The 27,994-nt window shown below is 37.8% G+C and overlaps 2 protein-coding genes across 2 annotated transcripts in view; one reads left to right on the forward strand and one right to left on the reverse strand.

The window, feature by feature from the left end:
* The window catches only part of LOC112560912 (remodeling and spacing factor 1-like), a 20,876-nt gene extending 11,932 nt beyond the window's left edge, over positions 1-8,944 (reverse strand). Inside the window, exons 1-7 of the mRNA XM_025233022.1 lie at positions 8,710-8,944; positions 8,480-8,568; positions 6,018-6,121; positions 4,427-4,610; positions 2,708-2,835; positions 1,250-2,503; positions 7-946 (exon numbers count right to left, since the gene is read on the reverse strand). Of these exons, the coding sequence (XP_025088807.1) occupies positions 7-946; positions 1,250-2,503; positions 2,708-2,835; positions 4,427-4,610; positions 6,018-6,121; positions 8,480-8,568; positions 8,710-8,716 (2,706 nt within the window). The 5' untranslated portion in view covers positions 8,717-8,944. The remainder of the gene's footprint in view (positions 1-6; positions 947-1,249; positions 2,504-2,707; positions 2,836-4,426; positions 4,611-6,017; positions 6,122-8,479; positions 8,569-8,709) is intronic.
* Positions 8,926-27,954, forward strand: LOC112560913. The gene is made up of 15 exons (XM_025233023.1): positions 8,926-9,064; positions 10,232-10,376; positions 10,911-13,850; positions 14,482-14,639; positions 15,754-15,842; positions 16,453-16,633; positions 17,234-17,374; positions 18,051-18,181; positions 18,359-18,474; positions 19,266-19,363; positions 19,807-19,872; positions 20,268-20,381; positions 20,553-20,648; positions 21,043-21,135; positions 21,369-27,954. The coding sequence occupies exons 2-15, from the start codon at positions 10,262-10,264 to the stop codon at positions 21,402-21,404; spliced, it is 4,374 nt and encodes a 1,457-aa protein (XP_025088808.1). The 5' UTR covers positions 8,926-9,064; positions 10,232-10,261; the 3' UTR covers positions 21,405-27,954.
* The last annotated feature ends 40 nt before the right edge of the window (positions 27,955-27,994 follow it).

Here is a 27,994-nt window from a genome sequence, read left to right on the forward strand (position 1 = left end):
ACTAACCTTCTCCTCCTGAATGGCTGGGATTTCTGGTAGAAAATCATTACAGATAGTCCTCAACAGATTCTTTTCACAGCGCACTTGACTGTCTTTGAAGATGTCTGCCAGATATTGCCAGTCTTCAACTACTTCACATATAAGATGCCAGCCAGTCTTCTGGCTGGCCCCAGATGCTGTCCTTGGCTTCCATAATGTGCTCTGCTCTTTTCTGCTGTCTGATGATGAATCCCTGCTGTCTTCTTTCTCAAACACCAGTAATTTTCCTGCTTTTCTAGGCTTCTTTTCGATCTCCAATTCCTTTGACCTTTTTACTTGGTTGTCCTCTCTGTCTGATAAAGCATCACTCATCTCCTCTTTGCCACTGTCATTGTTGTCTTCCATTTTTATCTCCTCTTCCCCTTCACTTTTTATTTCTGATTTTTCATGGATGTCTACATCAATTAAAGAAGCTCTTTCATACTTGCTTATATCTCCATCTGGCTCAGTGCCACTGTTGTTTTCTACTTTGAAGTGTTTTAGTTCTCCTTCTCTTGATGCACCCTTTGTGTCTGGCTTCATGATGACACCATCTGTCACCCCAAGATTTTCCTGTTGTACTTCAGTCTTTAGTTGCCTTTTCTCTCCACACATCTGAACAGACTCCTCACTTACGTCTATAGCCATTTTGTTCTGCGCTCCATCCAGCACCAAATCAACCCCATTTTCCCTTCCATTTATGCTCTCAATGTCAGCATCCTCTCCTTTAGTTTCAGTGCCCACCGTTGTTCTTGCTTCATTTTTTGTTAATGTCTGTTCTGACTGAGGGGGTGTCTGTTGGTAATCATTACTGTCTTCACACTGCTCTGCCTCACAAGAAGCTGCTGTATGATCAGCTGCCTTCAGCTCATTCAATGCTGTTTCCTCTGTTACTTGGTTTGCCTCTGGGCTTTGTTTGTTGTTAAAGCTGAGAACATAAAAACCAACAGAATTTTACAGATGAAAAAAATGTAAAAAAAAAAAAATCTACAGAGCATTTTACTAAAAGCAAAAGTACAAAGTAATTTTGTTCAGGGGGGGGAGGGGAGGGCAGTGGAAGGGAGGAAAAGAGAACACATTTATTAGATTTATACACTTCTTCTTTCCAAGTACAGCAGATTCTACATATCTGTCTCTCCCACTTACTGCTGCTTGTTTGCAAAAGCACACCTTTCAAGGACAACTGTGTATGAAAAAGAAAACAAAGAAGAAAAGGAAAAATATTACCAACCTGCAAATACTGGAAGGGTCTCCATGTTTACTCTTGTTTCCTTCAACCTCATTTCCTTCTAGACAATGTGCTTCTTTCCCATTGAAAGTTTCCATTTCTGACTTGACTTTGTTATTACTTGGAACAGCAGATGGCAAGGTACACTCAAGCTCTGACCACTCTCTATGCATCTGGGAAGTCTCACAAGAGATTTCCATGCCACAAGAATCTTCGTTTTCCCCTGCTTCTTTCTTGGCCACAAACTCCAATGCATGACCACATCTCAGATCTTCTTGTGTCCTCTCCTTCAGCTTGGTATAAGATTGTGATTTATCCAAGACATCTGCTGAGGACGGTTCCTCAGACTCAAACCTACTCTGCTTTTCTGCACCTGTCTCAGACTCTGCAACATCATGCTTCTCCTTAGTTGTTGCTTCCTGTGAGGCATCTGTTTCCCCAGCCTGCCTGGTCTTTTCAACTACAGTATGGTCAATTCTTCTCCTCTTGTAACGCCCAGATCTGGCCAAAGGACCATCTGATCTGCTTGTAAGCCGACTGGATTCTGATGACTTTTCATCATCATGTGACAATGTGCTATCTTTGCTGTCTTCGCTAACTATCATGTGACCATACTTGGCTCTGAGTCGAGCTGATTTTGGGGGATTTCGAAAAATTGTGGATGTCTTGGGTGGTGGTGTTTTAGTTACTTTTGTGGCTTTAGGTTTGCTAGTTTTTTTTCTCCTTCGCTTCCTCTTTTGCACACCTTTTCTCTCTGAGTAGTCAAAGTCAGAATCATCCTCTCTTTCACAAGCATCTTCATCATCCTCAAATTCATCATCATCGGATTCATCAATGTTGGTGTAATGAACATCATTACCACCATCAATATTCTCCATGCCATCTTCATCATTTTCCTCTGGTTCAGCTTTTTGCAACTCAACCCGGAATCTTGCAGCCCGTGGTTTAGTTCGGGGGGCTGAATTATCCTGTTCATCGGCGTTAATCTTTTTCACCAGTTCACTCAGGGTTTCATCAACAGATTCATCATCATCATAGTAATATTTCTTCCCTTCATTGTCTTCTCCTTCTTCATCTTTATCATCTTCATCTTCTGACTGTTTCTCTTCTGATTCCATTCTGGCTTTAAGTCGTGCTGATCTGGGGGTACCATGTCTGGCAGCAGAAAGTTCCTTAGTACCACGACTACCACCAACGCTGACTTTCTTAGATTTTTTTGATAAACTTGTTTTCTCAAGTGGTTTCTTGGCTCTTCTCCTTATAACAAAAAAACAAACCCAAAAAATTTTCAAGGATTCATTTTAGAATAAAAATATGAGAGTAAATATTTGAGTTCCTCCAAGATCTTAATCAATATTGTTGCTATTACTGCTAACACACACATGAGGTATGCACAGTCTCTTCCAAACTGTATATGGTCACAACTGTATAGTTCAAAAATAAAATAAAAATAATAATTACTCTTTTTTCTTATCCATAGTGGGTCTTGAGTCTTCTTTGTACAAACGTGTGCCATAAAAATACCAGTATAAGGCACCATTACTATCAGTTCCAAGTGGTTCCACACGCATACTTTCTCCTCCAAGCCCCTGAAAATCAAAAATATTTTATATCATTTTTACATCTGAAGACCCAGCAACTATTGACTATACAAATGTTTCATTCCTGTAGTTTAAATAATAAATACAGCACTTTTCTCTCATCAATTTTTTTCAAACTGCAGTTGTATTTTTTAATAAGCAACAAGACTGCAAAAGAAAAAAAAAATCTCAGAACTGGTAAAATCATGGGTGCAAATCCTCCAAGCGCTAAAAAAGGAGGGGTAGAGGTGTGGTGAAGGTGATCTCCAATTCTGATGAATGCAAAAGCAGTGCTGACTATGCCTTCATAATATAGACATTAATATATAAATTGTGGGACCAACAAAGATCAGATGGACAGAATTTGGGGAGACAATAGATGGAAGTCCACAATGGGGAAAATGCAAGACAACCCTGGGTGAGGAACCCTGGGTCTAGATCTCTGTGACCAAAGAGGAGCCTTGAAGACAGAAAGGAAAAACTATCCAGAAGCAGGTTTCAAATACAAAGAAATGAACTGTGCCATTAGGGACTGGACTGAGAGCCGATGCCAGACCATAGGGGAGGGAATGGCATGTAGTGATGACATAAAGGCCCACACACTACTAAGGACCCACACTAGGACAAGTTAGCACAAGACCTAATACATCGAAGACAGCAATGGCCACCTTCTCACAGAAAGCAATACTCTTCTCAACTGATGGACTGAATATTGCAAAGATCTGTACAACATCCAGCTGAAGACAGGCACTTACATCCTTCAACGTAACCAGATTAGAACCAGTGAACTTGCAGATCTACCAGTCGTATGGGAAGAAACTGGTAGAGCTGAAGGGAGGAAAGTTGCCTGGCATTGACAATGTTCCAGCTGAGTTGCTCAGTGTGGCTCAAAGAAGGAAGCAGCTTTAAGTACTTGGGATGACAGCTCAATGACAGATATCCACATCAGGATCACAACAGCAACAAAGGCAATGACAGGATTTGGCAAGGTCATCACACCAGGTTCACTACAAAGTACAATCTGTTCAAATCCCTTGTAGAACTGATCCTACTCTATGGATGTGGGTTCAGCTTGTCAATACAGAGAAGAGAATCAAGGCATTCAAGAGCAAGTACTAAGGAGGCTGCTCCAGATCTCTTACAGAGAATATAAAACCAATGACTTTGTATGAAGCATGGTTGCCATATTTGTAGGGCATCAGAAACCTCTACTTGCAACAGTCTAGCAAGGTAAGTTGATACAGTTTGGCCATGTGACCTGGTATGACACTTTGTCATCGCCCAAAACAGGCATAATTAACAGCTTTGTCAGCTGCCACTCTCAATTTCATCTCCCATGATTTTAAAAGAAAAACCAGTCTGATTTCTGTTGCCAAGAAGAAAAGTTGAACCCAATGAAATACAAAAATAAAATAAAAATATAAACTGTTTTACCAATAATTATAAGCACATTGATCTGTCATGTCACTGAAACAAGCAGCATGAAGCAAAACTATAATAAAAATTAATAATCAATGAAAATAATTTTCAAATTAAAACAGTTTAAAAAAATTCTCAAGACTTTTAATCTCAATTCGAAAAATATCGTGACACTTTTTACCTTTAACAAATCAAATACATCCTCAGCATCCAGACGAAAATCACAGAGTTGCTGTACTACCTCCACACGCTGTCTAATTGAGAGCTGGAAAAATGTTTTGCTAGCTAATGGATTGCTTTGACCCAGTTCAACCTCAAGTCGTTGCCTGAAGATGTCTTTGAGATACAACTCATAGTTGTCTGGTCTATAAAGGAAAAAAGTAAAAGAAAACCAAATGCATTATAATGAGATACAGTTCTAAAGGAGATGAACTCTAGCCTTTAGTGAAATAAGTTTTAAAAAATCAGCAAAGATTAAGAAAATAAGTTCATTAACTTGTGAAAAATACCTCTATGACTGAGAATGGCAATTTAATTTTGTTTATCTAAAGTTTATCTAATAAGTTTAAAGACCCCACATAATGGAACACCACTAAATTTAACAAAACTTGACACAAGCAAGTTTTATCACATAGGAAGAACATACAACACTTATGCATGTCAAGGCCAGAAATTAACAGAGTTACATGAGTCAGTGCTTTAGCCTTGTGGACACCCTGCACCCCACATGCTAAGCAAGCTAGAGTAAGGGGGAAAGAGCTTTTGGAAGATGATAGAAAAAGGTTGCAAGAACAGGTGGTCAGTTTTTCACTTCCTGTGGAGATACCCTGGTGGCCACATCTGGCTGCGTGAGGGGAAGTGGAGACTGTCCCTGCCAAGCCTTGTATGAAAATGTTGACTTTTCTTTGTTCAGCTTATGTAAATTGGGTTTATTTTATACACAAAAGAAATTGTAGAAATTGAGAGTAAGAGCATGTGAGAAACGCAACAATGTATACACATTTAACAAGATTAACCACAAGGCACTTTTATCATCACCCCATTTTCTTGATGGGATGATTATATCAGCTCTTTATTGCTTAAGCAGGGTTCCCAGTGGTCAGGGTTGGTGCCAAGTAAGGACCTTATATAAGGACGTTTCATGCATTTGTAAGGACCTAAGTGACAGTCATCAATGACGCTTCTTGTGTCTATCAGTAAGCATGTGCTTCTTCAAAACACTTTCGCCCATTGACGAAAGATTCAAGGATATTCCGCAGGCAGCAAATCTTGCACAATGTTATCTTTAGAGTCTTTTATCAACAAGTCTTTATATTTTTCTTCCTATAGCCAGTTCTCCTGAAAAAGAATACCTCCCTGGCATTTTTAGAATCATCAAGAAGACAAAGAAATGTGGTCATCTGTCAAGACTGAAATCTCGCGAAATGTAAGTTCTTGTTGCGAATGAGACTTAGCAGTCGTGCAATTAAAATAGCGGTGAGGTGAAGAATCGTTTGTATTTTGTGCCAAAGTCGACTCCAAAAATAAATTTCTGGATTTATAAGAGGCATGAAAAATAAATCTGTGGTAATATTTTATCGATAAAAGGACTTGTAAGGGTCACAGAGAAAATATAAGGAAGTGTGTGAGGAATTGTAAGGACTTGATGGCAAACATAAGGACTTTTAAGGCCTTACGGTGAAAATTCTCTAGGCAAGGACTTGTAAGGATAAGTAAGGACCCTGCAAACCCTGTTAAGGTGTATTTGCGTGGATAAAAATAAACAAACTCACCCAATGTCATTTCGACAGTAGCAGCCACCAAGAAGCCGGGAAATCAGGTCAATAAGTAAAAAGCTTCCTTCAGATTCGCCTGCTAACAAACTCTCTTCCAGATCCTGCAACAGGAGCACAAGACATGTTAGAAACCAGAAACCATGGCTATCAAATCAGTCCACCATTTCTAAGACTTACTAAGCACCCAAGCGCTTTTGATTCTTTAAATACATTACTGAATGAAATGTAGATATTGACAACTGAATTGTAAGCTTATTATTATATGCTGGGAAAATAATTTACGATTAAAATTACAAGGGATATCAAGAGTCATCTGACAAGGAGCCTGTGCTAGCTGCTCTAAATATTTACACAAAACCTGCTATTCAGCATAACTTTATTTCATGCTACACCGCACTACTACATTAAAGCCTCAAAAGAATGCCACAAATCTATATAGTTACAAACACACAAACACAAAAAAAAAAGAGAAACCTTTTACCAACAATACTAAATAAGGCATGAACCTATGACTCATAGCCTCAATGTTCCTCCTAAAAGGGTGTGTGTCTGTGTGGAGGGGAAGGGGGTGGTGGTGGTGGTGGTGGGAAATGGTGTTTAAAGACTGGGAGACGTATCTCAGCCATGATGCTACTCCAATCTCCAGCTCGGCTAGTAGTAAGAGCAGAGTTGAGATGGGATGACAAATGTACTAGAGATTGGAGTAGCGTCATATTAAATAATTATCCCAACCAATCATTGCTGGACTACAGGCTGCCCCTCTACATAAGCAAAGTCAACAACTACAGTTACATTACTGGAAGGTAGCCACCCAAATACAGAAAAAGAACAGCATGTCCGAGCAAAGATCTAAATCCAGGAAGCTAAATGCACTGTATTGGTAACAGGTGATAACCACTGCACCACCAGCACATCTTAAAAAAAAAGTTGGTAGGGAGGGGAAAAGTACAAACAACCTATATAGGAAACTGTTATAACAAACTTTCACAATGTAACTCCCAGATGTGTGCAATACAGTCTCAAGCAATAAATTCCTAACAGGTAAGGACCCATTTATTTAAAAAGAAACTCAAAGCAGCATTACAAGAATAATCTCCATTTACCTTTAACCCTAACAATTCCTAATACAGACATTAATAGATAAATATATATATATGTAACTGATGCCAATCACCATTTTAAACCCTGACCAATATCCAATATCATTAGGAAAACCTTTTTTTTTTTTAGGAGAAATGAACAAAACTCATCCAGATAGTAAGGCAATAATTTCAAGAAAAATGTCTTCTCAACCTTGTGGATTTGTACAGACACTGCTGTTACACTTTTGTTGTTGCTGTTTTTAGATTTGGTAAAGGTTTTGATAAAACGTGGAACATGGAAACATTTACCAATGTAGTAAAGCAGGGGACACAACTACTCACATTTCTAGTGACTGTAAATAATGCCTCTATGGTTGCAAACCCATTCACAAACAAGTATGTCATAAAAGCAAAAACAAAAAGTTCAAAAGATAAGTTATATTGTTATGTTACTTACTTCTTATGTAGAATTCAAACTCATATTTTACCATTTACACACTAATGGTGACTTTCACATGGAGCTAGAGGGTTAAATAAATGGTAATTCATCCATAGAGATAAATGAAGGTAAAGGGGAACAACTTTTAGTAAAAATCGTCTGCTATGTTGAACTTTCTGAAAACTTAAGAAACTGGCTCCAGAGAAATCTGCAATTATTCAGAAAACTCCACACGAGCAGCTGAAAAATTTCTAATTATTAAAAAGGCTGCATTTCTTGTTATACAAACTTAGTAATGTTGCCAGATTAAGGTTTATGAAATGTTTTGTAATCAAACAATGCTGCTTTTAAAAATACCACTACAAACAGGAGTCTAAGCTTCCTAGTCTTGTGGGCGGTAAGGTGGAATAACAGTTGGTGCCTGTCACCAATGCAGTGGAAGTTGGCTATCCTGTGTTTAGCTCTCATCTTGGGCATGCTGTTGTCTGCATTTGGCATCTGTTTACAGGGCTAGCTGCCTTGCTGTGATATAGCCTTAGATACTGGCTTGATCCAAAACACCAAACCCCCCTCCCCCACTCCCTAGGTATGCACAGTCAGATACTAACTTCTATAAAAGGTAACATCTTTTAATTTAAATTGAATCAATGAATGTCATATTTGTGTCATACTTTTAAAACAAACTTCAAGCATTTCTGATAAATGAAAAAATATTACAGACTAATAACTGCAGTTTGATTCGCAAATAAAAGGATAAACATTTTGTAAAACTCTATGTGATAGTACATGTCTATAGAAGAAAAAAATTTTTGTTGAACAAAAATAAATGGCAGGCAACTGCATACGCTTTAATGACATTAGATTAATGATTATAATGTCTAGTCTAACCAGCAGCATACCTGAAGATAATCTACAAAACCCCCTCATGTATTGCCTACCTCTATGTCGAAGTCCGAGAGATCGAAAGCAGCTCTGAAGAGGGAGCAAAAATGTGCAATGCTGGGCACTTCCCACCATGACTGAATTTCTGTAAACGAATAAAATGCTCAAGTAAATTAAATGAATTTTTCCTAAATGGTATGCATCTTTTAAAACAACTAAGAACGACCTACATAGCAAAAAACTGAGAGAATTAACGGGGTATTGAAACTTGTGTTTGGATCCTCACCGTCCATTTTCTGGGAAGAAATACTACAGCGCCACTTCTGACCGGACGACGACGATTCCTCCAAGCCAAAGTATAATGCTTTACACGACTAACGGTTAGATCTTTTAAATATATCTCTCCACAAACTCGTATGCTCGATACATTTCGCCGCTGAAATTCTATGTGATTGTTTCGCTAATGTAATGCAGCATGCTTTAGCCTTCGTTCTCTTCAGCGGGCCATTTTCCTGCACTGCATGCTGGGTACAGAGATTTCAAGATGGCGGTATGTGTTGTGACCACAGCGTCATCTTGGAAAGTAACCGTCAAATAATGCAAGAAACTCTTCGCTGTCTGATTTTGGATTACTTTTTTAGGTAACGTCGTTGTCATTTTATTGGAATAATATGATTATGTATAAATATGTACGTCTCATGCTGTCTGCTCTTGTTGCTCAGTCGGCTTCACCAGTTCCTTTAGCTATGCACGTCCGGGGACGATTCCTGTTACAGAATGATATGTAAACATTTGAATAAAGATTTTGAAATGTTTTTTGAAAGGCGAAATACTTTAGAATTCAAACAAACTGCTAGATTATCATTTATTGCAAAAATACAACATTCTTTTCTCGGTAGGAACTATGTAAACAAGATCTAATCTTTGCTCTATTTCCAGAACTATTCATTAGTATTAGTAGATTTCAATCAAACGCATCATCCACACTTGCATTGAATACAGTTGAATTAAGTGCAGATTACTTGTTCGAGGGCTTTGAAATTAGTGATAAGGTACATTATATTTTTTCCTGTAGTGAAAATGTTATGCAGTTGCTAATGTATAATTACAAGTATGCATGGAAAAAGTGGGTGTGATATCAGAGATTTGTGTTTGTGGTACTGTTGTTCAGCACTAAGCACCATAATACTCAGTGGTATTTAAAAATATTCTATAAACTATTCTTTATTTTAATTTTAACAGTAAAATAATAATTGATTTTGGATGTTTAATAGTATTTTGAGATATTTTATATGTTCTCACACTCCCTCATATAAACTTGTTTTGATATTTAACTTATAAATGCCAGAAAAATAGATCATAATTTTTCAGATACCAATTATATATGTTGTAATTATTTCCCAGATATGTTCAGTGATTTACAGAAAATGAATTATATATATATATGTAAATATCACAAAAAAGCCAAAGAGATGCTGTTAACTTTTGTTATGTGAATCATCTCTTACTCTAGGTGAATGACATTTTCTTTTGTTGATATTTAATATATTATCCCCCAGCAGGTAGACTTAAAAAGACAATAATACTGATTTAATTTTTGTTTTGCACCTATTTTGGTATTGACAAAGTTTTTTTAAGCCTTCCGTTGAGGCTAAAGTAATATTAATTGTTATAGAAATTAATAAAATTATCATTATCATTACTTAATAAGTCAACATCTCTTATTGAAGATAGTTATGAATAGCTGTTTATCAGAATCAACTTTGAAAGGACTTGGCTTTTTTTCTGAAAAAAACTTTGTGTTTCAGACTTTGACAAGCTAAACACATCAGTGTGCCATGGATCCAAACCACTGGAGTAATTATAACCAGGCATATAGTCGCCTTGCTCCTGGCTCCCTATCCACACCACATTCAGCTTTCCCCCTCCTTGACCAGGCTGGCCTTAGTTCTAGTAAGTAAGACAAATGTAAATAAGACAAATTCTGACTGAGAAGCATTTTGTAAGGACATTTAATACTGGCTAGGCTAGTCTGTTACGTGGCCCAGCAATATACTTCTTCTGTATTTTGTAGGTTCTTTGTTTCACAAGTGGTTTTTACAAAAGTTTTTAAGAATTCTTTATTTTTTCATGCATACAATAAGCAGTACTTCATACTATACTGAAAGATGAAAATGTAATACATGAAAAGGGCAAAAGAGTTTTGATTACCATAGCAACCAGATTTGTACTTCATTGATTAGAAAAAATTCATATCTGGTGCCTTCTTTGATCACTGGACAGTGTGAATGGGCTTTGATATTCAAAAGTTTTCTGTGGCACCAATTTTTGAAAACTGTAGGTCACCATACTTTTTGCTTTTCTAAGGAGTATACAAATAAATTCTCAATCACTGGCTGCATGCATAGCATTATTCAAGCATTCTTGAAATCTTGCTTGACTTCAGGAAGCCATATTTGACGCAACTGTGCATGTCTTTCTTGACAGGTCTGGGTCTCCCTCACTCCCTACAACCACATGCACCTTTACCTCAGCGGGCTCTGGGGACTCTACCAGCAGTCAACTATGCTGCTGCTCACCACCCTGCCCTTCACACAAGTACCATGACCCAGATCATGGAGTCCATGTCTCCTCTGGCTGGAGGGTTCAATCACCAGTCATTGCATAAGGGCATGGGTCTGGGTCAGAACCCGCTGGTATTTGAATCAGTGCGAGCAGATCAGCAGATCCCTTCTTCTGGCGCCAGGTTTTCGTCAGCCTCTTCTGCAGTGTTCAGTCCATCAAAGTCCTCATTATTTGCAGAGGACCATGCCATCAAAGAACCACCTCATGCCTATTCTTCCCCATCGATCATGGCACAAAATCCTTCCATCGATTCAAGTTCCAAAGGCTGGAGTTTGTCAAACTTCATGCCCCCTCCTTCTAATCCCTTTGGGGCCATTTCAACCATGGACCTTACTAGTGCACTGCCAATTTCCACAGGCAGCCACCGTTCTTCCCAGCCCCCACCTGCCCACAGTTCAGCTTCACGCCACAACACAATCCAGAGAAACCCCTTTTGTCCTGATGGGATCCTCAGTGAGGCAGCTTCTCGCTCGAGCAGGTCTGAAATAACTCCTACATCGTCATCTTCACCTCAGGTACATTCAATGTATGGAATGATGGGACTCAGTCGCCAGCACAGCCATTCTACCCCGACGCCAACACCAATCTCACAGCCGCAGATGGAGTTCCATAGCATGCCCTCACAGGCAGAGATAGAAGACCTGTCCTCTAGCTCCCAACCTCAGGCCCAGCTCTACTACTCCAGCACTACTTATGGTTCCTCCACTCCCACCAACACCACTTCTTTTGCAGGATCCCAGCTCTCAGCTGCTGACATCAATTATGATCCTGTCAGTCCAGCCACTCCTTTGTCAGAAAATCAGACAGGGGACACCCCCTTTCCATCAACAGTCTCATTTGCGGATCTGAGTGCTATTGGTGCAGGTCAACATCATGGAGGATCCAAGTCACGTGGTGACAGTGGAGTTCATAGTGGGCTGTCTTTGTCAGATCCAAAGGAGGTACCTCCACATCTGCACTCACTGATGATGCCACAGCCAACCAACCGGCGTGGGAGTGCAAAATCACAGGTCCAGCAACAGATGAGTGGGAGTGTCAACAGTCCACACCAACACTCCCCCATCAGTGTAGGTAGTCCTCAGACTCCCATGTCTTCCATAGGCAGCCCACAGAACGTGATGCCAAGCTCGACCGTCAAACCATCAGCACCGCCCATTCAGGCCATGGCTGACTCTTCTACTACCTCTACAAAACCAAAGAAGCCCCGGAGCCGTAAAAAGCCAAAGACTGAAATTCTCAAAAACGTACCCCCTCCACCTTCATCTTTCAGCACTGGCAATACACCTGCATTCCTTAGCTCCTCCCAAGGCTTCTCTAGCAGTGGCAACAGCTATCAGCAGCAGTCACGAGCAGTGCCACAGTTTCAACCACCAGACAATCAGACTCTAATGCAAACACAGTTTGGTGGTTCCACCTCCTCTCCCTCCCCACAAGCTGTAATGCGCATGCGGAGTACTGGAAGCCTAGGGGATGGCATGGGGACAGAGGGTGGTCGCTACCAGGTGATGTCTAGTGTTGGCAGCCAGCAGATGTCGCCCATCAGTGATCAGTCACCACGTTCACAGCAGCAGAGCGTGGAGACACCTTCTCTCATTACTCTGTCCAATTCCAGCATGTCTGCAGAGAGACCCCCGTCACAGTCTCCTCTTAAAGGCATGTCAGCATCAAATGCTAATGATGCCTTGTTGAGTGGTAGCTATCAAGAAGATTCAGAACTGATGGCTCAGCAAGGCAATCAGTTTGACTTGCAAGCCTTCTCCTCTCAGCCCTACATGGAACAGTTGGTGTCTGCACAACCTCCTCCTCCTCATGTGCGCCTCATTCCAGGTAATGTATATTCAGATGCTATGCATGTTGCTGCAGGCATGCCGGTGTTTCCACCAACTGCTTACGCAAACTACCAGAGGCCTGCTGAGGGATCTTCAACTATAGATGAGGCTGCATTCTCTAGTCTGTTTGATACATCAGCTAGCAATACAAAAGAAACACAGGGTGCTGGTGTGATGGAGAACTCATTGGTAGAGCTGGAACCACCTCAGCCAGTCCCAGTGTCAAAACCTGCTGCCACGTGCACTGCACCAATTGAAGAAGATGATGAACTGTGCAATTTTTCCAAGCCACCTCCAGATCCTGATGGGGAAAAATTGAAGTGTATTTTAAGAGGTAATTTTGGAGCTGGTAGTGGAATGGGATCTGGCAACAGTGAGCCGTCGATGGAAATCAAGATTAATCGTCCTCCAGTCAAACAGACTCCAGGATTTCAAGACTCTTTCCTTAATTTCCTGATGGGGAAGAAACAGGAGACGCTCTCCAGTGTTACCAGTGCCACTATAGGGGAAAAACCTCAGCTGCCAAAATATATTCCTGAGCCACGACGACCACCACCTCCACCAGCCAGTCAGGATTCAACAGCACACTCTACCCCCATCTCTTTTTCTGATGATGATGTAGAAGACAGCAGTTCTAACACTGGTACTGCAGCTGCTGTTAAGCATGCATTGTCCAATCTCAGCCAAGAGTCTGACGAGTCAGAGGACTCGGATGTGCCGGAGACAGGCTATTCTGTGCAGCGCACTAAGGATTTGACTGTGAAAATTACATTGCAGAATACACTCAAACGGCAACACAAATCACGGGGCCGTCCCCGTGGACGTGGTGGGGGTGCAGGAAGGGGAAGGGGTGCAGAAAACAGTTCAGGCAAGACTAAGTCAGGAGTGCGGGAGCCAACTCCCCCAACCCCTCGTGAATCCATAGGACGAAGAGCTAAAGAGGCAGCCAAAGAAAAAGCATCAAAAAAGAAAAGTAAGTTTTATAAGAGAGACAGTGTATGCACACACATGCGTGAATAAGATAGGGATGTGGTGCAGATTATGTACTAAATGTACCCACAGGTATGAGAAGTTGGAAGTAAAAAAGGAGATAAATTTTCACAGTTGGTTTGCAAATTGTGAGGTTTTTATTGACAGCAGTTGGTAAATGTTATTTCAAGTAGAGAAGTGAAATAGAATTTTGTTGTATTGGAATTCTGTCGAATTTTACTGTTCTTTTACTTATAAACATTTATTGGTAGCAAAGAGGAATTGTGTGTGTGTGCATGCACATCTGTGTACACTTAAGCAAACAAAGCATAATAAGAAGCATGACGTATGAACAATCAAGCAGTTTCTCTATGCCGTAAATATTTCTCATTTTTAAACCCAACTCTGTGTTGCATTACCCTGTTTCTATCAATTTTCAATGTTTTTCTGATTTATGGTATTTATTTTTACTAGGATCTTAATTCATTTGGGATGTTAGATTGTGCATTGTTAATGGTCTCTAAAGTGTTGACCCTTGTTAACTTAACTCATTAACTAATTTTATAGAATTAAATTATAGAATTAAATATTAAAATTTTTGTATCTTGACAAAATTCATTGCAAATCCCACACAGAGCTACACCAAGATTCAGATTCCAGTTCAGAAGAAGAAGAAGAAGAAGTGCCGGAAAAAGTGCCTCGACCAGGAAAAGGGCGAGCACGTAGTCCAGGAAGTGGCAGTGAGTCCACCTATGACTCGGACAAGGATCCAGTCTGGACACCTTTTGCAGAGGCAAGTTTTAAACCACTGCTGATTCATTTTTAGATGTTTGCAAGATGAACTTTTACTGCTAATGCCCACAAATATCACCATGCACAGAAAGACGGGAAGAAACATAAATATATGTGGATTAAATGTGGTGTTTGTTTGTTTGTTTTTTTTTGAGGCTGCAATCAAAAGGAGAGCTGAAACCACTTGTTAATTAGGCATATCTGGCACATTTGTGACGTCATGTTTGATTTTTTTTTTTTTTTGTGCTTATAATTACGACGTTCACCTTTTCAAAATGAGAACACAATGAACTCTTTGTTTTAAGACATTATTATCATCTTTGTGTGTTTATATTTTGCTTTCTAAAGCGCTTTGAGCAATCCTTTGGTGAGGTAAAGTGCTATATAAATTCACTTTATTGTTATCTAATTTCATTATTATAGGCCTTTATCTAGAGGAGGATTCTACTTACTCTGATTTTGGGAGATAGCATTTCTTTAAAAAAAGCACAATAAAAAGCTGGTCTCCACTGGACCCATAAAGCCATCAGCACTGAAACCAAACTGACTAGGGATTTGTAAGAGGGGAGTGTTTATGGAAGGTGTTTGATGTCTAAAGATTCTCTGCAGCTACAATAATAATAGAGGATTTATGTAATGCATTTTTCCCATTTTAAATGAGGTTTACTGCACTTACAAAACAAGAAAAGAACTCTTGTTCCTCTCTGTCTTGCACACTTGATTACAAAACCATATATTATAGCAAATATAACACAACACAGTACAACATAAAGATATAGATGTGAACAGTAAAATTTTCTTGCTAGTTTAAAGGAAATCTAAAAAAAAGTTTCAGAAAGAGAATGGTTAAAAAAGTATGAATAAAGTTTACAGGCAATTTTGTCAGTAAAACTCTGATCAAGTTATTTTACTCATTATCCATTAGCTAAAAGTAGTACTGCATGACAACGATGTTAACTTTCAATGTTTCTCATCTTTGTGTAGGTTTTATGTAGATTGGCAGATTATTTCTTTCTATACTTGTGTTGGGCTATGTGTTTGTGTTTAAAATAAAATTTTCAAATCATTATGCATTATAATAAGTTAAAAAAAAAAACAACAATTCTCAATTACAGGAAGGACCGAAACGACCGCCCATGTTTGTAATTGACAGTCCCGTGCCTCAGATTGAGGTTCGTCCTAAAAGAGGAAAGTCAAAAGCAAAGTAAGTAATATTGATTGTTTTGAAGAATCATTAATTTTAATAAAAACAAGAAACAAGCTTTGTAGTCATTTATGTGTTTGAATAGGAATCAAAACTGTTTAAATATTTTTCCACTATTATTAGTTCTCAGAATAAATAAATTTTATTAGTGATGTAAAACTATTAAAACTATGAAAATTATTTTATACAAACGCACAAAATATTGAAAAATACAAAAAATATTTTCCTAGATTTCAGTTTTTGAATGGTAACCTATCATAGTGTTATTTTATCAAAATCATTAGAAAAATACTATTTCTAAAAATGATTAAGAAAGAAAGGCAGTGAGTGAGCGAGTAAGAGTGTGTATTTGAATGTGTATGTGGAAGAGAACATTTTAAGGATGTGTAGATAATTATGCGTATAGTGGCATCTGTGGATATGCTTGGTATTTGTCAAGTAAGTGGCAGCCATCATCAGGTCAAATTCCTAGTGTAGTGTCACTTGGTAAATAAACAAATTCTTCTTAAGCAAAATAATTTAAGATGTTTGAGAGAAATACATCTGTTGTTGTTAAGGATTAAGTGTCATAAACAGTGTCACGAAAATAAGGTGGTACTATGTCCCATAGAAGGGGACAGCGTGGTACAAGGGGCGGTAGGCAGAGCAGTGAATCTTTTGGTGAAGCAGAAGCAAGTCCTCCAGCAAAAGTTGCCCGACATGATAGTAGTGTTGCCAATGGAGCCAGTCGATCAGAGACTGCTGATGTAGCTGAAGATGAGACAGAAGAGGTGGTTGATGAGAATTTTCAGGTGAATTTTTTTCTTTGTGCTTTTGTTGTGAATTTCTTTCATATTGTAATACATAATAAATATTAATCTTCGGATAAAACTTTTTTCTTATTCAACAAGTACAATATTCAACATGTACGTGACATTTACTATACCATAGTCCTATCATTCAAAGACACTTTTCATTCTTAAAAACACATTCATTCAGTATAGAAGGAGAAACAGAGGTAGACATGGAAGTAGAAAGAAAAGATGTGGAGAAAGAGATCGAGGGAAGATAGAATAAAAGTAGTGAGGATATCCCAGCTTCCACCATTTGTGTTTATATTAATAGTGGATTGTGTGGCTTCCACAGTAACTCACACAGGTCTAACATTAGTATACTATATCTTTTTATATTGTATCTGTATCTCACAATCCTGAGAAAAACATGGATAGAAGGTATATTGTTTTTCCATTTGCATACGTAATGTTTTGCTATCAAAATGATTGGAATAAAATAAATAAAAATAAAATAGAATATTACATTATAACTAAACATTGATCTTTAAATTTTAAAAATGGTAGACCTTGGAATAATTTAGGGGAGAAAGCTACAGTGTTTTGGGATCTCTATTGCAGGCTGGACGATTCATTCTAGAGAAGAAAGATCTGCATAACTATGAGAGTTATCCAGTTTGGCGGCTTGAACAGGCTCGCATGATACGCAAGTTTGAGATGTTTATCGATGATGGCCGGGTTTTACACAAAGCTGTGTCCACCGTAAGTCACAGTGATTGCTTGGAGCATAGAAAAATTAGCTTCTTGCATTTCCACTTTTTTAAAATGATAGTTTAGAGAATAGAAGACATTACTTTGTGCATTTCCACTTTATTATATTACATTTTTTTTCAATGATAGAGCATAGAAAACCTACCGTTTTGCGTTATTGTCTTTTCTTTTTCAGCAATTAGAGCATAGAAGACGTAGCTTTGTGCACTTTATGTTCACTTTTTGATAAGCTTAAATTGAGATAACTTGCTTCTCTTTTTGTGCAAATCTCTTGTCTGAGTCAATAGTCTAGATTTTTCCATCACTTTTCCTCCCATCAGTTTATAAATATGAAATGTGGTTAACTTCTTTGATTTAACCCTGTGATATTCACGGTCAGAATTTTGATGTAGAATTGTGGTGTTACATGAGCTTGAAATTTTATGTAGAAACACATCACCTGGGGTAACCTGATTTAACTCCAGATGCAGCTGATGTTAAGCTCAGGCGCAGCTTGAGGTTTACCTTTTTTCTTTTAATGTATAAAATTCTGAGCTGAGTGACACTGGAAAGTTAACACCTGAAAAGTTGATAGTGCTTAATAGAGTCATTGAAGCTTTTATTTCTTTGAGGTTCAACTGAACAGTGTATCACTGCAGTATGGTAGTATTTTGTCTTATTCATGCAGTACTCATCTTGGGTGCCAACAATGCGAGCACAGTTTGTGCCTATCCGTGTGCTTGTCATATCAACACGACCCAATTCTGAAATTGTCGAAGTGTTGGAGGAATATAGGCCCAAACCACCAGCTGATGGCAGGTATGTAACATTTGCATCAGTCGTCTTGTAGTTTTGAATTGTAGAAAAAGATCGGCAAGCAATTAAGTCACAAGGTAAATACATATATCATTGTTGAGAAATAGAGAGTTTTTAATGGCAGTTAAGTAAAAATGTGCTGTGATGAAATTTATACCTATAGATATATTTTCTTTGCAGCCTAGAAGTGCAGTATGAAGATGATCCACTGGTGGACCATTTCAATGTTTACCTCCAGATCTTTCTCAGTCAGTCTTTGGAGCCCAGTTTTCTTTCTGCTATCAGAAAATCAAAAGGTCGGACATTTTCAACAAATTTCTTTGTGTATTAAGCAGCAAGTAAAACCATTTTAATCATAAAGCCTTGATAATTTCAAAACATGTGGTAGCATTAGGCAGCAACATTATTAATTAGTCTCTTTTATACTTACACTGGAGGTTTTAAACAATACCAAATTTAGTCTGAGAATGGCTACGTACACCTGGTTGTCCAATATAACTCAGTTAATAAAAATTACTATAAGGGACGTAAGATGTTGAGACGGTGCACACCATCCAGTCTACCATAACTCCATCCTGTTTTTGGAGTATTTATAAGGTACTAAAGAGGACCTGGCAACATCTTCTTGAAGTGAAGATGGTTCATTGTATATGCTCCATAATTGCAAATTACTCCAAATTTTGAGCCACTGATGTCTGCAGCATAATAATCTCAGCATGAAGTTTTTAATTGCATCTGAAAATTAGTAATAATATGTGGCTTTGCTTTCTTAAATTTATGTAAATTGTTTTAAATTCACAAAAACCCAGCTGCATATGTTTATAATTGGATTTTTAAGGAGAAATTTGAGTATTCTATGGTATTGAGCATTGAGTGGCCTATGAAGTAAATGCCCTTTATTGAGAGAGGTGACTATACTCAAAATTCTTGGAAAGTAGCAGAATCTGTGGAAGATGATTTTCATAGTTATGAAACTTAGTAAATAATTTAGTGCTGCTGTGATTACATATTTAGTTTACTTTATTCCTTGTTACTCCTTGAGGAGCATAGGGCTGCATGATTACATGTAAATGTGGTGATTTTTCAGAATACTTTTATCTGGTTCCTTTGGAAAAGATTGACAGAATGATTGAACAGAAGTTAGAGCAGATGGACCGTATTGTCCACTGGAAACCAAAGTTTAGGGTGAGCTCATATGTATGTGTGTGTGTTCATGCATACATGCATGTGCATACGTATTTAAGGAAATTTTTAAAATATTGTTTATGTCAATATCAGAGATATTTATTGTTTTGTTTTCTTTCTTGACTGTTTACTGTATTGGGCATCTATGGCACATGCGCATTAAAGAGGCAGATTTCTGAGGCAAGGGGGATCTCTGAGCACATGACACCAGAACCAATTAAATTTTATAGTATTATGGGAGGGGGTTGCTTGGTTCTTGATCTAATTGACACTTGATCAACTTTTGTTTACTTCCAAACTGATTTACCTTTATACAGTGGTACGTTGGTGTCATGATTTTATATTTCTGCACATGCTCTCTGTCTCTGTCTCTTTCTATCTCACCCACACACACTGTCTTGAAGTTGAAGTTTCCGGTGAAAAATTTTTGACTTTTAAAACAGGAGTGTATGCGAATGAAACCACAGATGAGAGAAATAAACAGACCCAATTTAAAGCAGTCATGTCAGGTGGGTGTATTACTGTAACTATTCAATCATATATAATTTGTATTGCATGCACAGATACCTTAGAAAATATTGTTACATAACGAACAACTATATTACCATTATTTTTGTGCCTTCATATATTTGTGTGTGTATGTGTGAAACAAAGTGAATGAGAATGTATGTGGAGAGGACATAGTTTCTGATTTCTTTGGCTCCCTCCCTGATCCTTTTTTTTTTTTTTTTGGTGAGGAAGGGGGTATTGAAGAAGTGTACAGAGAAAAACTTTGTGGGTGATTATTTAAAATAAGGTATAACTCTTCCTATACAGTTTGCACAAATGAATGTGTAGCATCTTCATAGCTATAGCTCAGTTGCATCAATGCACCCCTATTAAATGAGTTAATGTTGGATTGCAGGCTTGTGAAAATTCATCTCCACCCACAATCAAGTCCGTTCTTTTCCATGGGGCTCCATATGATCGCTTTCTTCTCTCAGAGCTTCCAGACTCAGAGAATTCTTCATCTTCTATGGTAAAATGATTTTCTAGAATCATTTAAATTTTGCTTTTCATTACCATTTTATTGGTTTTTTTTTGTTTTTTTTTTTGTGGATCAGGAGCTATTTTGATAAAATTTGTTATTGTCTTCATCGTCATCGTCATATACAGTCTGCTGCATTATTGTTAACTACCAATGTTGCAGGAATTTTTCGTGGGGAAGACGGCTGCCCCTTTCATTACACAGTATCACAGTTTACACCATTTCAAGTATCGCTTGTACCAACGGTGTCGTGCAAAGGTCAGCAGATGATTTGAAAGCTGGTGTGATTATTACTCTATTTTATGACTGTGTCACATATTATCTCACTTCCCCCCCCCTAGTTTATTTGTAGGGCGTAAAACACCAATCCCCCCCCACCCCCCCATCAAGTTATTTGTGTCCTGCAGTCATGATTTATGCTTTATGCTTGTTTGTATATGTAGATGTGTGTGCTTGTTTGTATAGGAGTGGATGCATGTGATTGTTTATATAAATGCTGATTAGGTATTTGTACATGTGCAGATGTATGTATTTGTCGATATATGTACAGCTGTGTGCTAGTTTATGTGTGTACAGATGTACATGCTTGTTAGTACATGTAGAGATGGATGTGTTTGTTGGTATATGTTCAGATGTATTTTTTTGTGTGCAGGTACACATGGTACGTGAAAGCAACAAAAGTCAGAACATCAAGGATGAAAGTATCTTAGACCAGTGTTTGCAGAACAGGGCATGGGTCTTGAAGGTGAGCAGTGTTTTGGGGTCTTTATATAATGTATTTTAATTTCCCTCCTTTTGAACATGCCTTATCTTGAACAAAATCTGGGGACTAAATACATTTTCCAATGCTGGTAGAAGAACTTCGATGGGTAAACAAACCTATGATGGCATTTTATGCTTTAGGAATGTAACTGTTATCTACTGCACAGTTTGTATGTTTATTTCTGAGCTTTTACCACTTTTTCATATTTTAACCAGATATTTGAGGACTTTAAGAGTCTGCTGGAACGATGACGAGACAGGAAGAGTGGAGATATGAACTGTGAAACAAGAGTCAGCTAGGCTTCACACCATGTCAGTGCAGGAGTGAGCCTGGCGGTGGCCATGCAGGAGAAGTGCTGCCGTTGTCACATTTCATAATCTCATCGGTAATTCACCCAGCTATGTCAGGGGCTGCAAACACTGGCAAGATTGTCAGTCTATTAGTTCAAAACTGTTTTTTCATAAGAAAAAGAAGAAACTGTGTTCACATTGCGTGCTCCCCCTGCCCCATTTCTTGCATGGGTGTATTGAATGAGATGATTTTCTACTGGTGCATGTGTATAATGCCAAGTTTTCTCAATCAGGTCAGATGGCTTTTAAAGGTCCACATTCGGACACAAGATATTCTGCAGGGAGAAGAGATGTAATGGTACATATGGTGTGGTGAAGGTCTTGTGAATATTGTGCCCGGGCTCAGCATAGTTATAGATATTTTTGTAAAAAAAAAATAAAGAAAAGGTGGACAGTGTTTATATTTGAGTAATGAGGCTTTAATGCTGAAAAAAGGAAATGCAGAGAAGAATCCTGAATGAGTGTTAACAGTCCATTTCTGCTTCAGTTCTTCTCCGTTTTATGGACAGTTTTTACACGCTAAGCAGATCTTGTGTCGTTTTTTATCAGCCTTGATTGAAAGGCAAGAGACTGGCAGTGTGGCTGTACAATTTTAAGTGTGAGGAATGAGAAGGGACTTTGTCATGTCAGTCCTTCACTCTAGACAAATTCGGAGCCACGCTATGTAAGTTGTTAAAGTGTACATAGCAGCTTAGCTGTAGATATATATAGAAAATGTTTTGTCCACTGTATTTATTCTAAAATTGCTGTCTAGTAATGATGTTGGCCATTTGATTCATATTGTTTACAGCTTCTCTCTTTATTGGGAGATTTAACATTGTATTTGAAAATACAAAATAGCTTTTTTTTTTCCTTGTCTCTCTATTGTTTTCTCTTATATGTTTCCTTCCTTTACAGAAATTTGGCTGTGGCAAATGTTTTGAAGGTGCAAGAGAAATCTCTCATTTTTCTAGGATTGAGTGTTTGTGATGAGACAAAGTGTGTGGTTGTTACAACTGATAGGCAAGCATTTTGTATAAAATACTGTCAACAAGTGTGTTCAAAATTTATGTATATGTATGTGTGTGTAGCACCAAGAAATGAAACAAAGCATATTTGTCAGATTTGTTGGCTCTGGCAAACTAGATTTCTCTGGTAAAGGTAGCCATCGAGCCCATGGACACCAAGGCATGCCTTTGGAGACCAAGTAAAAGTAGAAGCTGTTGTAAAAGAAGTTGTAATATCTAATGGTGGTAGATGGAAAATTGAGTTTAATCACTTTTATTCCACCTAAAAATTTTATTCTTATCAGAATTCTCTTTTTAAAAAAAACAACCAATATATCAGAATCAGATTTTCACGTTGAGTGAACTACAGCCATGTTTGTTTTTGTCAGTAGTGACGGCTATTTTTATTTTCTCAGATGGTCTAGATGCATTTTTAAGTATGGCTGAGCCCTGTGCCACATGTGAAAGAAATGTAGTGGGTGAAAAGTGAAGATGTGTTTGTAGGTTGAGTGGATTTAACGTGCACCTGCTGAACATCAACTCATAGAATCTGTTGGCAGTTATTCATGTGGGATAGACACAGCTTGTCTGACACCTTAGCAGCTGGCTGTTGGAATGGGTCTAACCACTTCAGATCATCATAGTCCTATTCAGTTTCAGGTGGATAGCTGCCAAAAGATGGATGAAGTCTGCAGAAAAGCTGCTTTCTTTTCTGTTTGCTGTTACGCAATTCACATTTTGTGCTTACAGTCCCTTGGCAGTTTTTCTTTCTGTTCCCATCCTTGATCTCTCCAGAGTTATTAGAATTAGACTTTTGCATATTTGAAGTAAAGACATGCCTTTCCACCCATCAGTCTAAACCATATTTCAAAAAGCTTTTAAATCCAGCAGTTGTACAAGGTGAATACTGGACAGAACATTCAGTTGACTCGTCAGCAGACAATGTGCTAATCAGCTCGTAAAGTCTCGGAATTATATTTGGAAGACCATAAATTTTAACCAAATGCTCACAGATTTTTAAACCATCATGTGAAAAATCCAGCATATTACTTTCTGACAGTGTATTGGTTCACTGTTCATCTGACCTTTGTTAATGTTTTTGTTGAGTACTTTGTTCTTGAAGTAGAGTGGTCCTCATCTTTTTGATTTTTGAGTTGTTGATTCTGTTAAAGTAATTGCAGTGGCACCAAATATTTGTTGAGAAGAATATATTTCTAATATTCTTTGGTTCATCACATTTGATTATTGTTATTATTGATGGTGGTGGGTGGATGGGAAATCATTGTCAGCAGGTCTGATAAGTCTTCTTACATACTTGTGACTAATGCAGCTTTGTAAGCTTCTGATTTGCTGCTTGTCTGAAGGAGCTTAAAGATGAGTAGTTTTATATTTCACCCTTCGTTTCTCTGTCTTGTCCCTCTTTTACTTTATACCATCTCTGAGAAGCACAAAGTCAACCAAAGTGCACAATTTTTGCATGTGACAAAGTAGAAAGGGAAAGCTTTTGATCTTATTTTTGGTTGACTTTGAATTTGTTAGCAGTTGATAAGTGTGTTAACACTGTCCACATTACCAAAACTGTTATTGATGTTAAGCTGGTGGATTTACTTTCCTAAGCTATACTTGTGTTTCAAGTTTTGCAAGTTCAAGAGAAAATGTTTTGGCTGTATGGTTTGCATTTTTCAGATTTTCGTGAGAAATCTAGTCTGTCTCGCTCTCAGATAATGTGATCTTACCTGCTAAATACAAGCAGCATGAACACTGTGCGAGGCATCCTTGAGGCGCATCCAAAGCCTTTATGTAAAAAGGAAGTAACTAAAAATTATGTACAGGTTTATAATTTGTGAACAGTTGTCAGTTGTCTTGCTATGGCAAAATGCACCATGTCAGCTAACATGTATTTAACGAAGACAGTTTTTGGATGGGCTATTTTGCTGGCCAAGATAAGGTGAGCATATCAGAAAGTATGCTTGGTGCGTTTGTTTTGCTTTTTTTGTGAGTTGTGGGTGCCTATTGCTGGCTATCCACTTATGTATGGAAAAATGTAGGTGTGTAACTGCTGTGCTGCAGAGGCTGGAGAACGCTGTAGGCTTAGACATCAAAGAGTAACATTTTTAACTGCACTTACAGAAAAATTGAATGAGCTTTGGCACTTGTTTTGTCTGCTTGCAAGTCACCTTTTTGCTACAAATACTGCTGCTATCCATAACATATCTATATTTAGGCTACAGTACTGAATGTTCTTTCACAGATGCTTCTGTCCTTCATTCAGCATTTTAGAGAATAAAGTTGTTCCTTCTTGCCTTCATTTGCAGGCAGGCACTCATTGTTGAGTCAGAACATGTTTTCTGTGACATAATCTGAGCGTGAGGGATTGCACATTTTTAAGCTCTGGTTTTAATTTTCTAGTTTTATGTTGGCTATACAAATAAGGGTGCATTCACATTTCTTCTCGATAGGTACAGCACATTTTTGTTATCCCCCTTTTGCTGTAACACTTCCTGGAAAAAATAATAAAATTGTAGCATAGCATAACAGTATTGGCATGATCACAACTATGATTTTTGAAATCTGACTTTAAAAATATACTTCTGATTCATTCTTCTATGATAAAAGGTTGATATTCTATAAATGTAAATCCATTCTTTTATAAAGAAAAAACAGCTCTAAAGATTTATAAAATTGGCCATTTTTATAGCAGTTTACCATTTGTGTAGCATGTTTGCCTATATATAAGTGCAAGATATGTTTGTTTTAATGGTGTCTATATGAATTTCCCTCCTCTATATTTGGTTGTGGTTGAGGTTGTTTAATGTTGCTTAAAGCATTAGGTTCATGTGTTTTATCATTTTTTAGTGGCATATGATCATGATGCGGTGGATCACAGCTTTATAAAGAAGAGTAGCCATGTGCATGAACATAGAGAACTGACAGTATAAGTCATGACTGTAAAATGATGGAAAAAATATGAATAAATCGCAGTTAGATGTGCCCCTTGGCAGTGTGGCCGTGTTTCAGTCTATTAAAGATTCTTTATTCCAACAGTGGAAAAGTTGTCAGTATTGGGGCATAAAAGGAAGACTAGAATGATCATCAAATCACATAAACCATAACTTTGTGATTGAAGTAGTGACACTAAAAAAATATATTCCTAACAGGAGAGATGCATCAGTATGTAGCAGATGCCAGTATGTCACAGGTTAATAAATCATAACTACACCCATGTGCCACAACTGTATTGATACATTGTTGCTGTGGAATTTTATTAGTAGCTCCACACTCTAACTATAGAGGTGCAAAGCACTTCTTCAATTTAAAACATTTTGGAGAGGGCACAAGGAAATAGGAATGAAGAGAGCTAGGTGTGTGATGACATGTGAAACACAGTCTTTTTACCATACCTAGGATGAATGACTTGCGAAGCCTGCTTTAAGCTTGGCTTAAGATTTGTGCTATTCTTCTCTGTGAAAATGCATTTGGTGGCAAAGTTGTGGGTAGTTGAAAGATGCTACAGGATGCCATGTAGGGGTGAAAGCCCTAGTTGTGTAAACCACACCTTAAGTCTGGGATAGCTGAATATGTGGTTTATTTTTAGCAATAAATGTTCTAAGTGCTTCATAGCGACTTTGTGGGTACACATTTCCTTTCCCATTTGTATTTTTCATACAGCAAATCATTTAGAAGTTAACCTGATTGAAACCTGAAAGTTCAAAATTGCAAGTTAGTAGAACATGTAGCTGTTAGTACTTAAAACAAATATAGTGAAGTTTTAATTTTCATTTTTATAAAAGCATGTGAATTGACCTGAATTCATGTTTCTGGTTTCACTTAAATCTGCAGCCAATGCCCAGACCTTTAGACATGCTAATGAGACAGATTGATGATATTTGTGATGTCATGGGAAATGGGGTCATGACCCCTTTATTTTAAAAAAAAACCTGGTGAGAACTGCAATGTTCAAAGGCTTGTATATGGTGGACAGATCATAATTTTTCATTCAAATTTTGGTAATTAGTATTTTTTTAAATAAACCAAACATACTTAAAATATTTTTGCTTAGGTTTGATTTTTGTAATTTTATTGCTGCCAACATGCAGCAGCAGTGCCCTGTCATTGAACTCCTGTGTTTTCCAGTAACAGGCTGCATTGGATAGGGCTAGGGACAATTAGAAAAGCTACAGACATCAAAAGCTTTGTGAATATGAACAAAATGTGATTTTTTGCTTTGTTTATCATTCAGTTATCTTGCCCTGGCACAAGTAGGCCTCTGCGAAGTGTGGTACCTTTCAGAAAAAAGTGTTTTTCTTAGAGAATTTGTTTTCTTCTCCAAGGTCTTGGTAAATGCTTTATTAATAATTGTTTTTAATCTGCATTTGTTTCTGGAAGAACATTTGCCTCTCCCAGTAGATCTGTTGCTTCACTGATCATGCTTTATTTCTTGTCATTATTCATTGGTGATCTAAAACACTTGCAATTTAAGGGTAAACAGCATTGGCATATAGCCGCATCTGCTCTTTCAAAAACATATTTTGCACATTGTCATGGTGATGAGATTACTGTCGTGCATTTAGTAAACAGGTCCCTCAATCATGCACAGTATATTTCTGAAGGATGAATGTTTCCAATGTGGCAGCACCATTTTGAATTCAGATGTGCGGGTCATCATTATTTGAAAATACTTTGTGCTTGTATTTGCATACATAGGTATTTCACGGTAAAATTTAGTTCAAGTGAGGATATATTTGTGTTTGTGTATGATACATGTTCATGTTTGCTGTACACAATGGTGTGCTTAAGTTTCCAAATGTAAATCTTCAGCCTGTTAGTGGTTAAACAGAGGGTGACTGGTTGGGTGGTTGATTAATGAAGGATATATGTATATGACTGCTGAATATTAAATGGTGATATAAATAAGTTTATATGTATGCATATTCGCTTTTTAACCCCATTTTCTGTTGGTTCTCCTTAAAAGTGGTGCAGTTTTGCTAAAAATATATATATAGAGACACTGGAGGCATTTTTTCAAGTGTGTGTTGTTGAAATTATTAAAATGTATTTTATGGCATCTTACGATAGAGCTGTTTGCTTAAAAGTCTGCATATTACTTTATATTTTTATTCACTTCAATTCAGTCATGTTCCTGAAGTGTTCGTCCAATGATTTCATGAAACTGTAAACGATATGAAGTCACCCTAGCAGCAGGGTAGAGTAAAGACGAGTGCAAGCTGCTTGCCATGTATGCAGTAGTTGTGGCTGTAGTGGTTAGCGTCAGTCTGTAGCTGAACTAAACAGTTTAGATATGCCATGTAGTTTTTCCCCCTCTTTTGGTGTACTGTTGTTTGTTTTTTTTATACAAAAGGTGAAAATGAGCTAAGGGCCATACAAAGATTTATATTACCAATTCTGTGTCTAACCACAATAGGGGGTTACATGTGAGAGTGAAATAAAGTGATTATGAAGCAAAAGGTATGGCATGATTATGTTCATAGTGTAAGGAAGTGTAGG

Source organism: Pomacea canaliculata, linkage group LG3, assembly GCF_003073045.1.
Source record: "Pomacea canaliculata isolate SZHN2017 linkage group LG3, ASM307304v1, whole genome shotgun sequence".
Classification (NCBI taxonomy): Eukaryota; Metazoa; Mollusca; class Gastropoda; order Architaenioglossa; family Ampullariidae; genus Pomacea; species Pomacea canaliculata.